General features: G+C 51.9%; 1 protein-coding gene across 3 annotated transcripts in view; it reads left to right on the plus strand.

Annotated features, from left to right (window-relative positions):
• The window catches only part of Fer1l5 (fer-1 like family member 5), a 53,322-nt gene extending 38,160 nt beyond the window's left edge, over positions 1-15,162 (plus strand). Inside the window, exons 27-53 of one of the 3 annotated variants that reach the window (XM_087898063.1) lie at positions 874-976; positions 1,509-1,684; positions 1,778-1,945; positions 2,147-2,288; positions 2,402-2,479; positions 4,457-4,638; positions 4,849-5,010; positions 5,306-5,410; positions 6,365-6,511; positions 6,585-6,747; positions 6,896-6,921; positions 8,574-8,624; positions 8,728-8,832; positions 9,302-9,421; positions 9,820-9,981; positions 10,185-10,276; positions 10,672-10,842; positions 11,008-11,156; positions 11,442-11,581; positions 12,643-12,731; positions 12,952-13,047; positions 13,216-13,357; positions 13,576-13,675; positions 13,752-13,942; positions 14,126-14,235; positions 14,489-14,636; positions 14,749-15,162. In XM_087898063.1, coding sequence (XP_087754189.1) covers positions 874-976; positions 1,509-1,684; positions 1,778-1,945; positions 2,147-2,288; positions 2,402-2,479; positions 4,457-4,638; positions 4,849-5,010; positions 5,306-5,410; positions 6,365-6,511; positions 6,585-6,747; positions 6,896-6,921; positions 8,574-8,624; positions 8,728-8,832; positions 9,302-9,421; positions 9,820-9,981; positions 10,185-10,276; positions 10,672-10,842; positions 11,008-11,156; positions 11,442-11,581; positions 12,643-12,731; positions 12,952-13,047; positions 13,216-13,357; positions 13,576-13,675; positions 13,752-13,942; positions 14,126-14,235; positions 14,489-14,636; positions 14,749-14,976 — 3,546 coding nt within the window. In that variant the 3' untranslated portion in view covers positions 14,977-15,162. Of the gene's footprint in view, positions 1-873; positions 977-1,508; positions 1,685-1,777; positions 1,946-2,146; positions 2,289-2,401; positions 2,480-4,456; positions 4,639-4,848; positions 5,011-5,305; positions 5,411-6,364; positions 6,512-6,584; positions 6,748-6,895; positions 6,922-8,573; positions 8,625-8,727; positions 8,833-9,301; positions 9,422-9,819; positions 9,982-10,184; positions 10,277-10,671; positions 10,843-11,007; positions 11,157-11,441; positions 11,582-12,334; positions 12,520-12,642; positions 13,358-13,575; positions 13,676-13,751; positions 13,943-14,125; positions 14,236-14,488; positions 14,637-14,748 lie in introns of those variants that run through there. The other 2 variants (XM_087898064.1, XR_015735455.1) reach the window with 2 other exon arrangements.
• The last annotated feature ends 383 nt before the right edge of the window (positions 15,163-15,545 follow it).

Below are 15,545 nucleotides of genomic sequence, written 5' to 3' on the forward strand. Positions count from 1 at the left end.
GGAGGCAAGGACCAGATTGGGGGGGGGCCTCAGAAGTTGGGGTGTCCCAGCAGTAAGAGCTATGTCTGAGCTCTGTTCCATATATGCTGTGGGACTCCAGTTAAGTATTACAGCCATGAGGCTCTTGTAGCACCAGTGAAGGGGCTGTACCCAAGGACAGCAAGCAGCAGACCTCAAATTGGATGTCAGAAAGAGATAGATGCTGTGTAGCCTGTAGTCCAGCTGCTTTGGGAGACAGGGCAGAAGGATCACTTGAACCCAGGAGTTTTAACCTGAGTTCTAGCCCCAGTTCTCACATAAAAAGCCAGGCATGTGGTATGGACTTACAGTCCTAGCGGTAGAAAGGCAGAAGCAGATAGCCACCCCCACACACACACACTGCTTGCTGACCAGACAACCTAACTTAACAGGTAAGCCCCAGATCTCAGAGATGCTGTCTCAAAAACTAAGACCAATGGGACCCTGAGCAATGAGACTGACTCCCAGCTTACACACATACACACACACACACTGTCCTGACAGAAATATTCTGTCCTCTCTATTGCCCCATGGCTCTTCAGGAAATACGGTGCTAAGATACAGGAACTAGTCTTTGAATTTTGGTTTATTTTAATGGAGTTCACCCAGAGGCTACTGGCCACTGAGTAGAACCATGCAAGTGTAATGTGTCCCCAGTGCAACAAGGAGAGAGCTGTTCACCTCTATAAATGAGCCAGGGGCAGGGGGGGGGGGTGGCAGTAGAAGATGGCTGGAAGTTCAAAGACAGGAGAGAGAGAGAGAGAGAGAGAGAGAGAGAGAGAGAGAGAGAGAACAAGTGAAAGCAAGCTTCATATACCTCAGCTGGACCCTCCCTCACCCTCAACATCCATACAGACCGGACAGCCCGTGGAAGCCCTGGAGAATGTGAAATGTCCCCCAGGCTGGCACTTTAAGAAGAACTGGACTGTGGAGCTCAACCATGCAGTGGACAGCGAAGGTCAGTTTCTGGTCAAGTCGGAAGGCATGAAGGCCTGGGACCCTGAAGCATTCAAGTCTGGTTCTTCTAGTAGACTGAGTGGCTAAGCACTCAGGCAGGATGTACCTGAATTCCGGGGGGGGGGGGGGTTCCCAGCCTCTTAGGGGATTCTCAGCCTCTAGCCATTCCACAGACACAGCCCCTCTTGTTGAGACGCCTCACTTCCTGAGGCCTGACCCTGAGCAAGCCTGGTGGATAAATGCCTGGATTTGGATTTGGCATGGATTTGGTTGCAGCGCTTGAGTTCACCCAAAGAGGCTCCAGGGAGGAAGCGGTGGATTGGAAGTCTTGATGCCTGGTCTCCAGACACAAGCAATTGCTGCAATTGGTCCCATGTAGTCCAAGTTACACAATTCAAGCACATCTTCCGGGACATGAGGACCCCTCTGCCCGCAGGATCTGTCCCTCTAGGGCCCTACTCTCAGGCGTGGGTCAAAACTCCTGAAGTCTGCAGGTGCAAATGGACCCAGAGGCCATGTTGCTGCCCCTGTAGGCTGGGAGTACGGAGTGGGAATCCCACCCTCCGGCCTGCCCCACATCTGGAACTCGGTGGAAAAGACTTACCATTCATGCCGCCGGCGACGCTGGGTGCGTGTGCGCTTCCGGAATCACAAGGAACTGGGCCAGGAGCTGAGCCAGGAGCAGGAGACCCTCTCCTTCCTGCAGAGGGTGAGGCAGACGGGGCAAGTGGGATACAGGCAGGGGCCACTTGCAAAGTAGGGACAGGAGCACAACTCTGAGACCCTGTGTTCTTCCCTGCAGCAAGACCTCTCTCAGGAGGGAGAGGGCTGGGAGTATGGCACCTTTGACTCCAAGTTCCACCTGGACCCACAGCCCACAAGTCGGTTCCGTCGCCGCTGTTGGCACCGACGGCTGGCACCCAAGAAGGAGAGGGGTGTGGCTCCCATATTCCTCCTGGAGGGATCCTTGGTAAGGCTACCATGGTCTGGGTGGCGCTTGTTTATTACCTCTGTCTCCCAGAGGCTCAGGAACATACACATTCCTGGTCCCTGCTAGCTGGGTCCCCAACTCTTCAAGTTTGGCAACTGGCATCTGTAGAGGGGTAGAGGGCGGCTATTGCCTGTAGAGAGGAGTCAGGAAGTATTGCAAACCTTAAGGGAACCTTTCCAGGCACAGGCAGAGACGTTGGAAAACGAACCAAAGAAGGAACACGAAAAGACATGGTCATGGCAACACTGGAAGGACTCGTGGAGGCACACCCCGGAGGATCCCAGGATCCCCACCACGCCTTTCATCTACTGCATCTTCAACAGTGAGCCCTGGCCTGGGAGTCTCCGGAGTGGCCCCAGGGCCTGAGAAGAGGGGAGAAGGGAGGAGCCTATGAAGAGCTGGGACAGGAAATGAACGAGGCTTCTCTTTACCCAGAGCCCCACTACTACCAGCTCTTCTGCTACATCTACCAGGCCCGGAATCTGATGTACAACCAGATCCTGACCTTTCAGAGTAGGAATGCTATAGCTGGTTGTTTTTACTCTTTGTTTTTTTTTTGGGGGGGGGCGGGGGGGCCACACAGCTCCCAAATGAATACATGAAGATGTATTCCTACTTATGAATGCCCAGCCTTAGCTTGGCTTGTTTCTAGCCAGCTCTTCTTACATTATCCTGTCTACCTTTTGCCTCTGGGCTTTTATCTTCATCTATTCTATATACTTTGCTTTACTTCTTACTCCATGGCTTGCTGTGTAGCTGGCTGGCCCCTCTCCTCCTCTTCTTATTGCTCCTCGATCGTCTTTTTCTCCTCCTATTTATTCTGTGCCAGCTCCACCTATCCTTTCTCCTGTCTAATTATTGACCATTCAGCTCTTTTGGACTATCAGGTGTTTTAGACAGGCAAAGTAACACGGTTTCACAGAGTTAAACAAATGCAACACAAAAGAAAGCAACACATCTTTGTATCATTAAACAAATGTTCCACAGCACAAACAAATGAAACACAGAGTGCCCCTTGTCATTCAGCCCCGTCCCCTAACCCTCAAGGCCTGGCAACACACCCACATACGTCAGTGATGAATATGTAGCAGAGATGCAGATCCCTCTCCCAAGAAGCTTGTCTTAGCAAGGGTCACTCTTGCTGTGATGAAACACTATGACCAAAAGCAACGTGAGAAGGAAAGGCTTTATTTCCTCTTAGGGTTCCACATCACAGTTCACCATCAAAAGTGGTGAGGACAGGAACTCACACAGGGCAGAAACCTAGGGGCAGGAGCGGATGCAGAGACCATGGAGGGCTGCTGCTTACTGGTTTGTTCCTCGTGGCTTATTCAATCTGCTTTCTTATAGAACCCAGAACCACCAGCCCAGTGGTGGCTCCACCCACCATAGGTGGGACCCTCCCACTTCAATTGCTAGTTAAGAAAATGCCTGATGAGCTTGCCTACAGACTGGTCTTATGGAGGCAGCTTCTCAGTCGAGGCTTTCTCCTCTACAGTGGCTCCAGCTTGTGTCAGGTTGACATGAAAACTAGCCAGCACAAAGCCTATGAGTGTAATTTTGGGGACAGACACCAAAGACTACAAACCCAGGGTGCTCCTGAGATGTGACCCCAATGTTGTGAAATTTGGAGAGGGGGTTGAAAAACTCAGTCACTTATTTGGGGTTGCTTAGTAGGCCTCGAAGAAGGAGAAGCTTGCATGGCAGAGAACTGGAAGACAGGGTGGGACATGAAAGACAGTGACGCACTGGACTAGAGAGATGGCTCAGTGGTTAAGAGCACTGACTGCTCTTCCAGAGGAGCCAGGTTCAATTCCCAGCACCAACATGGCAGTTCGCAACTGTCTATAACTCCAGTTCTAGGGGATCCAGCATCCTCACACAGACATATATGTAGGGAAAGCACAAATGCACACAATATACAAATAGACAGACAGACAGACACATTGGGGAACCATGTCACTTGAGGCTCTGTAGAAGAGGAGGGACAGGGAGGAGGCCCTGTGTGAGGGAGACCCATAGAACCATTCAGGAGGTGAGCTGAGTACTCCCACCCTGTCCTGCTAATGGCCCTGTGACAGAAGGTAAGAAATGGGTGGCAAAGCTTCCCGGATGTTTGCTGAGCTCTGTGTCCCCCGAGCATCACCAGCCACATTAAAGGACACTCACTGCTGCTGCGGATGATCAACTCTGGGAAGCCTTATCCCCAGAACTCCCCCTCAGCAGCCCCTTTCCTCCCTCCCAGTGAAAGCCAAGCGGTAACCACAGTGGGCACGGCATTCACCCGAATGGAAACAAAGATTTCCCTGGCCTATGGGGTATGCACAGTTGATCTGCAGCTCTGGCGGAAGCAGCATTCGAGAATGGCTGGCAGGGGCAGCGGCTGCCCATCCTGAGTCTCCTCAGGTCTAATGGCTGCCGCTGAAGAGGAGGGGAGAATCTCACTCGACAGTCTGGAGCTGTGACGCCCCGTCTTCCCTCCTGCTCTAGAGCCTTTCATTCGGGTGGTCTTCTTGAACCACAGCCTGTGCACCCAGACGCTACAAAGCTCTGCAGCCCCGACGTGGTCCCAGACGCTCATCTTCCAGCACCTTCTGCTGTTTGAGAACCCCAAGGATACCAGAGAGAACCCCCCGCTTGTGGTGTTGGAACTGTGGCAACATGACTCAAGGGTACAGCAGCAGGCTGTGCTTGAGGGAGGAAGAGCTTCCTCAGAGCTGTGCTTCGGGGCTAGAGGTGTATTTTAGAACAAGGTGTTGAGGGCTCGGTGAGACTATGGTTCAGGGGTCATAGAGGTGTGTTAGCTGAGCCCCACCCCCTTCTTCCTCAGAAGTCCATGCTGGAAGCCTGGTCCACATTCTCTGAACTCCCTTCTCCTCTAGGGAAACAAAATCTTGTGGGGCCGGAGCATGTGGCCCCCGGTGGTTTGGCTGAACCTCCAAGGCTGGGCTGTGACCCCCCTGAGGTGGCATCCTCTTGTGAGAGAGTTGGGAGAAGAAGAGGGTGAGATCTTGGCATCCTGTGAGCTGATTCTTGAAACTGAGGTACAAATGAAAAGGGCAGGGTTCGGGTCCCTCCTTGGTGTACCTTCACTTCCAGATTTCCATAAACACAAGAGCCCACACCTCCCATTCAGGAAAAGACTGAGGCTCAGGGTTACATGCTGAGTTCAATGCTGTCAGCCTAGCCAGTTTCCCCCTTAACTCCCTTCCAGTCCCACCCATCTGTTCTGGGATCCCTTTAGCTGAGCCATCTAAAGGACATGCTGGGTGAGGGCAGGAGCAGCAGGAGCAGCCCCCAGGGCTTTATGCTCTCTGATGTTCCTTCTCTACCTTCCAGAAGTTGAAAGACAGACATCTGCCAATCCTCAGTGTCTCCTGTAAGAACGGGATATATACCCTGCCCAAGACTATCCAGCCTGCAGTGAAAATGATGGCCATTGAGGTGCGTGCACATGGGGAGGGGTGCACAGGGGAAAGCCTTTCCCACAGCAGCCTCAGGAGCCCTGGAGCTCTTGGAGAAACTTTTCTGACAACCTGGCCCAAAGCCTGAACCCTAGGAACACATTCTCAGAGGCAGGAGAGACACGAGACACAAGAGCAGAGGCTTGGACAGCATGGCGAATCGGGCAGCAGGTAGCAGATGTAGGACTGTCTTGTGTTGGTCCCTGTGGATTAGGAATTGATTTCTCAAGAAGGAAATCACTGCTCAGAAACAATACATTGCAGACACAGAGACTAAGTGAGGGAGCCACAATGTAAGCCCATCTCTGCTTCAGACCAAACTTAGGTTCCCACATTGGTTATTCTGTGTCCTATTACAAATTGACAGAGGGAAAAAAAACCAATCAAGTAGTTCAGGAACTAGTAACTCCTTGAGATCAGCTAATGTAGTTGGTCCCCACTCAGCCCCCAAGGAAGCTGTTATGAGGGTCTGGATATTCCTGAGAACTGAGAGAGAAATCACAGGGTGCCAAATCAGTGGTTGGTCCTGGAGCTGTCTGGGACACAAGTCAGCAGTGAGATAAATGGCATACAGATCGCAAAACCTGTGGGCTCTAGAGGCGGCTAGCCTCAGGAGCTCAATGTCTGAATACTGTCTAGAGCCAGAAGTGGGCAGGTGTACCACCTAACCTGCTTATGGGCCAGCTGGGGTGTATGGCAGATCAGTTGGTGGTTAGATGCCACCTACTTCACAGAGACAGCAGACGGCGGGTCTTGAGAGGCAGCCTATCCCCTTACAGGGCAGGGAGACCCAGAGGAGCCTCAGATGTTAGCTCTGGTACTGCCGTATTCCCAACCCTGACATGCTTTAAACTGCACTTCCAGACCAGTTTGTCCCTGCCCTGGTTAAGAAGTGCTACCTGCCCCTAGCCCCGCTCTCTCCTGGTTCGGACAGATTATGGCTTGGGGCCTTCGAAACATGAAGAATGTGCGTTACCCACAGCTCCTGGTGGAATGTGGGGAGGCTTGCCTGAGGACAGAACCCATCAGCAACTTCCAGGAGAATCCCAACTTCCCTAAGACCAACTTCTTCCTCACGGTGGTAAGAGGCCTTGGGAAGGGGCTGGACAGTCTTCTCTTGAGGGGCCTCACGTTCCCCTCTCTTTGGGCTGTAGTTCATGCCTGTGGAAGAGACCCATGCATTGCCCCTGGTGGTGAAGGTGGTGGACAACCAGGTCTATGGCCAGCAGGTTGTGGTGGGTCAAGCCAACATCGACTTCCTCCAGCCCTATTTCTGTGACCCCTGGGCTCTGAGCTACACTCCTGTAAAGCTCCCAAGTATGGTCCTTTCCCCAGCCCCGCCTCCTGTTCTCCATAGGAAGCCCTCATTGGGAGTGGGGGGGGACCCTGGCTCCCTTGTGGGGTTGGTGCCCCTCTTCCTTGGCTTCTCTCTTCCTGAGGCTCACAAGCTGTGTTCTCTCTGCAGCCCTGTCTGTGAAGAAGCCTGACACTGTGAGTAAGGGCCTCAGGCACCTTCTCCCCTACCAGTTACACGAATGACCCTATTCTTGTAGGGAGGTGTCTATTAGACCAAGGCTCTGAGGAGGGTTAACTGTACTGGAGAAGGCTAAGGGTTGGGCCTCAGTCAAGTGTGCATGTGAGAAATCATCTGAGCATTTTGGGGATGTTAGAGGGGAGTCCTGAGACAGGGTCTCATGTATCTCAGGCTCATCTTGAACTTCCTATGTAATAGAGGATAACATTGAGCCAATCTTCTTACCTCCTCCTCCCACATGCTGGGATTGCTACTATTTTATTCATTTGTGCATGGGGTACATGTGGGGTGTGTGTGCACATGCATGTGTGTGCATATGTACACGTGTGGAGGCCAGATATAACTCCCCCTTGCTATTTGAGACAGGGTTTCTTGCTGGCCTAGAAATTGTTAATTAGGTTAGGCTAGCCAGTCAGCTCAAGGGATTCCTGTATCTACCTCTCCAGTACTGGGACTGCAAACAAACACCACCATGCTGGGCCTTTTTACATAGGTTTTTATGTAGATTCTCATGCTTGCAAGTCTTGTGATAGTTAACATTGACTGTCCACTTGACAAGATTTAAAGTCACCTCCAGGCTTATCTCTGAGGGGTTGTCTAAATGAGGGTAACTGAGGTGGGAGGAGCCACCCTAGAAGTAGGCAGCACCTTCCCATGGGTTGGGGTCTTACACTTAACTAAAAAGGAGAAAGTAAGCTAAACACTGGCATTCACCACTGTGTCCCAAATTCATACACAATGTGACCAGCTGCCTCAGACACCTGCCCCATCTTCTCCTCACCATGACTTCTCGAACTGTGAGCCAGAATTATCCTTTCTCCCCGTAAGTTGTTTCTTGTCAAGGTATCTGATCACAGCAACAAGGCAAGCATTGTACGGACTAAGACTCCCTTACATGAGACCCTGGGATCTCACTGAGGGATCCCACTAGAGTTGGCAGTCATTAAGATTTTTTTCCAAGTGTCTACCTCTACTGTGCTCCCTAGTTATAGCTCTAGGGCAACAGCATCACATTTTAATGCACAGCAGTCCCCAAATACCTTCATCAAAAGTAGATGCTGCCAGACTTAATGGTACGTGCTTGTAATCCCAGAACTCGGAAAACAGGACAGGAGGATTGAAGGTCTGAGACAGCCTGAGCTACATAAGCAAGGCACTGTCCCCAAAACCAAGGACTAGGGAGGTACCTAAGGAATAGATTGCCTGCCTAGTGTGCACAGACCCTGAATTCCATACCTAGCACAAGATATGGGAGGGAGGGAAGGTTGATTTTGCTGGGAGGGGGCATAGTGGTTAGTAGGCCTGTAATCTCAGCACTGGAAAGGCTGAGGCAGGAGGATCACAGCCTAGGTACATGGTGAGACTCCCAGTGGGGGAAAGATTCTGCTTTCACGGGTTCGGATAGAGTGTGAGGTTCTGCATTTCTGAGCCCGTGTGAGTCCTGTCTATATGGATGGGCAATGAACACTAAGAAGCATAATTCCCCATCCTGGCTGAACTGAAAGGCCTATGGAAACTGGAAGGGGACAGGAGAGCTCCCATAGGTTATCCCGAAGTGGAAAATCAGCCGCTTCCTCCAGTCTCCTCCTCCAACCTCCTCCCTTTTCAGTTCCTCGACTTTCTCTTCAAGAAGTTCTGGTTTGATCCCAGCAAAGATGAGGTAAAGCAGACTGAGACCAGGGAACAAGGGACAACCCCAGGCGGTTGGCGGAGGCACCCTAGCCCCGCCTGAGAGCCAGCGAGAGTCCCCTCTTCTCTGTCAGGATGACTATGAGCACGATGTGGACTGGTGGAGCAAGCTGTTCTGGGCCACGGGGGACGCTGACAGGTCTCTGCAGTACAAGTACAAAAACTACCACACCCTGACGGTGAGGGTCCTGAGAGAGGAAGCACACAACCTCGCCTGGGAGGGGCCGGAGACTTGGCCACGGTTTGTCAGGGAACCACCAAGTGGCAGAGCTGCTGGTTTGGTTTTTGCCTTGTTAGGAATAAGGTCCTGTGTAGCCCAAGCAGGTGGTGTAGATGACCTTGAGTGTCAACCCTCCTGCCTCTACCTCCTGGGAGTTAGCACTGCAAGCCTGCCTGCCCTATTCAGCTTAAGGGAGCGCAGGGATCCTGTAAGACAAGCACTCTCCCACCTAGGTGTGGAGGAGGGACTGTTTACATTGTCCCCTAAGAGTCCCAGAAACCTTGCTAACCAGCTGCTCCATCTAAAGCAGACAGTGGGGCTACTGATGGGGAAAATACTTGAAAAGGGCTTGGGGGCTGGTGATTCCTTCATCTCTTGATTTCCAAAAGGGTCCCCACCAGTCCACGTCCTGCATCTGCCCCCTACAGGTGTACGACTGTGAGCTGGAGGCAGTCCAGGCCTTCCAGGGCCTGCAGGACTTCTGCCAGACCTTCAAGCTTTACCAGGAGAAGCCCATGGTGGACAGTCCTGTAGTAGGGGAATTCAAGGTGCGTCTATGCCAGCCGAGCTACCTGGCTCTCTATAGCCCACGGAAGATGAGCCAGGGCCTGAGAAACAGCCCCAGAAGTAGAGAGACACAGGTCAGTCTAAATAGGCAGGAATCGAGGGAGGCAAGACCCTCAAATTTCCATCTCTAGCTCATGCTGGTCCCCCAAAAATGTAAGCTTCAGACATATTCAGACCCGAAGGGACGGGTGTGCAGTCCTGTCATAGTCTGGGACACCAAGTTGCTTTGAGTGCTTTTGCTCAATGTCCCTTTAAATTCATCCCTGCCTGAAGACCCCTACTGCTCACCCTCAGCCTAACCCTCTCCCTGATGTGCGGGTGGCTTTACAAAGTTAGGCTAGCATGCCGGGTTGGGCTGCCAACATCTTCTCACCCTCAGGGCCTGTTCCGCATCTACCCCTTTCCTGAGGACCCAGATGCCCCCAAACCCCCACGTCAGTTCTCATCTTGGCCTGAGACTGAAGATTTCCCTCAGATATGCACGGTCCGGGTATATTTGATACGAGCCATCAACCTGCAACCACAGGACTACAATGGCCTGGTAAAAAAAAAAATAGTCCCACTTGTCACCAGTGGTCCACACCCCATGCCTAAACCACAGCCATGTTGCAGTAGCTTCAGGCTGCTCCTACCCACATAGCCACCACTTAAAGGCACCATGCAGTACACATCTGCTTCACTCTCATCCTCCCTGACCAACCTGACTTCCCCCTTCCTTTCTTCCCTCTGCTTCTCTCCCCGCAGTGTGACCCTTATGTGATCCTGAAACTGGGGCAGACTAAACTCGGCAACCGGGACTTATACTACCCCAACACTCTGGATCCTATCTTTGGCACGTGAGCTGCCCCCGGTCACCCACTGTCATTTTTCTAGTCCTCCACGCTAGGCTGGAAGGCAGTTCCAGTAGGCAGACGCATTTCTTCAGAGCCTCCAGGGTCCCAGTGTGCAGCGTCTCACTGGTGCTTAGGGGCTCAAAAGGTGCAAGACAGATGGAAAATCCGCCACTTTTTCACATGTCCCACCTATGCCCAAAGAGAGGCACTCAGGCTGTCTCATAAGTTACTTTTAGCCATGTTCAGGGACTGGATGCTGGTGGACAAAAGCCTAGCCTATGCTCCGCTCCCCACATTCACCGTGAGCGAAGAGGTGAGGCAGGGACCCTCATTCTGAGATGTTGGCCAGTGAGGCAGAATCCACTTTGGCAGCCACGTTCCAACCCCTTTGTCTCTAGGATGTATGAACTCACATGTAACATCCCACTGGAGAAGGACCTAGAGATCCAGCTCTACGACTTTGACCTCATTACTGCTGATGATGAGATTGGATCTACAATGATCGACCTTGAGAACAGACTTCTGTCTAGCTTTGGAGCCCGTTGTGGGCTCTCTACATCCTACTGCAAGTGAGTGTGGACCCCACTCAGCAAGCAAGCTGCGTGGGGAGAGGTGTGAGCCCACAGTTCCCCGAGGAGAGGTGGAGAGCTAGGCTGGACCTGCCTCTCTGCTTCCAACACCTTCCCCTGAAAGACCTGTTCCTTCTCATCTGTTCCTCTTGCATACTCCCACAGGTCAGGGCCATTTAGGTGGCGGGATCAGCTGTCCCCAAGCTACCTCCTGGACCGCTATGCCAAACAGAAAGGGCTGCCTCCACCTATATTTGACCTTGACGATGACTCAATTGTCTACAATGGGAAAAAGTTCTGGTTGCAGAGCTTTGGTGAGCACAGCACACTTCCAGCAGCAAAGGTGTGGCATCGGGGAGCCAGTGTGGACCCTAGAATGAATGAGTGCAGAGAGAGAGAGAGAGAGAGAGAGAGAGAGAGAGAGAGAGGAGAAGAGGGCAGGATGAGGAGAGGCTGCCCTTAGGTAGGAGAGCAACAACATCTTTCCAGTTTTTCCTTTTCTTCTCATAGAAGGCTACTGTAGCCAGATATCCAGGCAGGGCTGGGGAGGGTGCTCAGATGGAAATGCTAATGACCTCATGGTCCCATCTTCCATCCAGAGTCCACACCCCCTACCTTTGAGGGTTTGGGGCCTAAGAAAGAACGCCTGGCACTGTACATCCTGAACACCCAGGGCCTGGTTCCTGAGCATGTGGAGACCCGCACACTGTACAGTAACAGTCAGCCAGGTATCGACCAGGTATGGGCTCCTGCCTCTGATGAACTGCACCAGATAAGGAAACGGGTGTCCATCCACCCAGGACATAGTTCACAGTGAGAAGCAAAGGCAGGTCAACAACTCACATGTGTGCACAGACAGGAGTCAAGCATGTTTTGCATGTTAGTAAGAAAGATGTTCCAATGATGTTACTTAGAGAAGGTGATGCCTGGAAAGGCTGTAAGAAATGGATGCCTCACAACAGTGTGGGACACTCTAGCGTCTCCCACCAACCACTAGTACCACTGATTTTGCTCTCCTGGGGTTTAGGGAGGGGGCACCATAGCTCAGAAGGCACAAACACTACAAAACCCAGTTTGAGTCGCTTAACTGCAGACTGTCTTCCCTATATCAAGGAACTCAGGGGCACAGCTCCCACAAGGGCACCTTAATTATGGCTCATTGTCCAACTATAAAAATGGCTCCATCGTTCCACAAATCTTTCACATTCATGAAGTCTTCTGCTGAGCAATTTTTAAAATAACCATCCTCATTAAACCGGCTTTCTCAAATGGGTCAACTTGGAAGAATAAAAGTAGGTCAGGAGGCTGGGCAGGCAGGACGTATTTACCTATTTTCTAAGGCTGATGGCCCCACCCTTTCCCTTCCTCTGCTTACCATTTTCACCACTAAATCTTTCTCTCAGGACTCTCTACTTCATGGCCAGCATAATAACCTTAGGTTGTGGTCACACAACACAGAGTCCTTACTGACCATCCAGTTTCCTTACTTAAGGCTTGTATGCTGCTGAATACATGAGGCCCAACCCCAACACGGATCCCCATCAACAGGCCACCCAGCATGACCTCACGCTCCACCCCCAGGACATAAGTGAAATCTCAACAACCACTTAGTCTCAGAGTCAGCACCCTTCACCCTCGCTCACTTGCCTTCCCAGCCAAAACTAAAGGAGCTGGCAGGTGATCACTTGCCCCCTCCCAGCAATCTCTAGGCCCCGCCCCTCATCCAAGCCTCAGCCCCTCATACTACCTAATGGAAGGGAGACCAGCAACCTTCAACCTGCAAACCCATTCTGGCTCTAGGGGAAAATACAAATGTGGGTGGATATCTTCCCCAAAATGCTGGGGCCTCCCGGCCCCCGAGTCAACATCAGCCCCAGGAAGCCCAAACGGTGAGTATATGGGAGCCCAGTTCCTAATCATGGTGCTCCAGCTCAGCCCCCAGGGTGCAGGGAGCCTCCGATCCCAGGCGGTGGGAATTCTCCATCAGGTTTAGGAGCTTTCCTGTCCTTGTTCAGGCTCTCTGGGCAGGCCCTCCTCTGCAGGGCTGTGGCTGGGGTCGGGGTGGGGGGGGCTGGTCCTCAGCCTGGCCTCAGAGCATAGCGGCTACAGGTACGAAGTGCGCTGCATCATCTGGAGTACCTCCCAAGTGGACCTGGTTCGTCAGACCTTAAGTAGAGAGAAGATGAGTGACATCTACGTCAAAGGGTGAGGCTGGGGGCAGGGGACATGACTCCAGAAGGCCCCTTAGTTCTCTGGTTCTGTCACCCTGCTGGAGCCTCCTAGTCCTGAGGGAAACAGCCCTCTGCCACCACTTGTGTGTAGTGGGATGGGGACCACACACAGGAGCCCCAGGTGAAAGGACTCTGGCCCCAGGTGGCTATTTGGGCTAGAGAAGGACATGCAGAAGACAGATGTCCACTACCACTCCCTGACTGGGACAGCCGTCTTCAACTGGAGGTTCATCTTCACCATGGACTACCTGGTCACAGAGCGTGTATGCGTCCAAAGCCAGAAGGTAAGGGATGGGGAGGAGAAAAGAAGGAAAGAGCCTTAGGGTCCAAGGGATTCACCATTGTTTCAGAGACTTGCAAGCTGTAACAGGATGTTAGGAGCATGTCCTTAGGCAGAGCCCCTCTTCCTTGATAGCCTGTCATTGCTGACTAGTGGACTAATGGTTGTCCAAGGGAAATGTCCACGAGGCAGGTCATAACACAGCCTTCTGCTGTCCTCCAGGACTACATATGGAGCCTGGATCCCACATCGCACAAGTTTCCAGCCCGGCTCATCATCCAGATATGGGACAATGACCTCTTCTCCCCTGATGACTTCTTAGGTGAGGTCCTGGTGTAGGGCTTGTGACACCCGATAAGCAAGTCTTCTTGCTGATGATGGCTTTTCTCTGGGCTCAGGGGTCTTGGAGCTGGATTTGTCAGACATGCCCCTTCCGGCTGAGAGCAGCAAGCGATGTTCCCTCAAGATGTTGGAAACTGATTCCAAATGGCCCTCCACGCAACAGAAGCGTATCTCTCTCTTTAAGAAGACCAATGTAACTGGATGGTGGCCTTGTCAGGTCCACGACGGTGACAAGTGGCGTTTATCGGTAGGAGCTGGGGAGGGTGTTTAGTGACTAGGAGCTTGATGCATCTAACCTAGCTCTCGCAGACTTCTAGGACCTTAGTCAAAGCTCCTCTCCTTTGCAGAGGTGGAGAAGTGGTCCTGAAATGACCTTGCCCCTACTGTCTGAGCAGAGCAGCCCCTGCCCCTTTGTCTTTGGCATTTCTAGGGTAAAGTGAAGATGACCCTGGAGATTCTGCCAGAGAGGGAGGCATTAATCAGGCCAGCCGGGCAAGGTCAATCAGAACCCAACCAGTTCCCTACACTCCATCCTCCCATGTAAGGGCCCTGTGGGGCACAGGCACCAAGTCCATCATTCCTCCTCCTTTGTCTACGGTGGTGACTGGTGGGCCTCCATGTGGAAAGGGACAGTTACTTCCTCCTACATGGCTAAGTTACAGTCAGGAAATAAGACATGGGGTTGGGTATAAGGGGCTCCCCAACCTGTTAGAGAAAAGACCAAAGGCTGTGGGTCACTTGATCTGAAGGTTCCTCTTGCCCTCCATTTTCTGGCATCCACTGTCACGGGCAGACGAAATGACTCCTCTTTCTTGTGGTACCGGTCACCTATTAAAAACTTCTGCTATGTTTTCTGCAAACGCTACCGCTCCAAAATCATATGCTTTTCGGTGATACTGGTTTTAGCGATTATACTGTTCAACTTCGTCTATTCGGCTCCGGTGAGTGCTAACCACTGGGGTCAGGACAAAGGTACTGGCCACTCTTGTGTCAGCTCTGAGAGTACACTTAGGTTTCTACTTTAGGCTACTCTGGTGTCTTTTCTCTCTCTAGAACTATTTGGCCATGGATTGGATCAAACCTGAACTTCGGCTGAACCCCCCCATTAAAATCATCAACTTCATCGGCTCAGTAAACACCAGCAGCATCAACTCTTCCATCTTTAGCATGGAGGGCTCAAAACTACATCCTTTAAAAGACCATGAGCCGACATTCCTCCAAGGATCCAGGAGACACATGAGAGATGTCACCCCAGAGATGCCAGCAGCTCCACAAGGCTAGGTGACCTGACTTCTCTCTCACCTGCCGCGCAAGCACCCTGTCCTTTCGGCTTCCTAGATCCTTGTTTGAGTCTTCTAGGACACATCCAAGGGACCATGCGTATTCTGACTCAAATGTTTAGAGACCACTTCTAACCAGAGCAGAACTGTTAATTTTCTACTGAAATAAATATGTTTATCTAACAAAGCTACCTTGGAATTTTGGGGGTTGGGATTAAAGACAACGTGAAAGGCTGAAAATGCCAGCTCTTTGAGACTTGGGGAACAACGCCACATTTAGTCACCCCATCTAGTCCTGGATTTCTTCTGTATGGAGGCTTTGACAGAGAAAACAAGGGAAGGGCTAACTCCTGAGTCATATGTGGAGGCCATGGCTTATACCCAAGTACAAGTGCACAAGAGCCACACAAGGGACCAGGCACTACCTCATCCAGCACACACTCTGGGGTTACAACGCCCAGAAAAATAGCCTTACTCGCCACAGAAATCATTTATTTCTGCAACAAAAAGCAAGAGCTGGGACAGGATGTATGATGCTGAGCAGGTGGTTTCCCTCCCTCCCTCCCTTCC

The sequence above is a fragment of the Myodes glareolus genome, chromosome 18 (genome assembly GCF_982192425.1).
Source record: "Myodes glareolus chromosome 18, mMyoGla1.1, whole genome shotgun sequence".
Classification (NCBI taxonomy): domain Eukaryota; kingdom Metazoa; phylum Chordata; class Mammalia; order Rodentia; family Cricetidae; genus Myodes; species Myodes glareolus.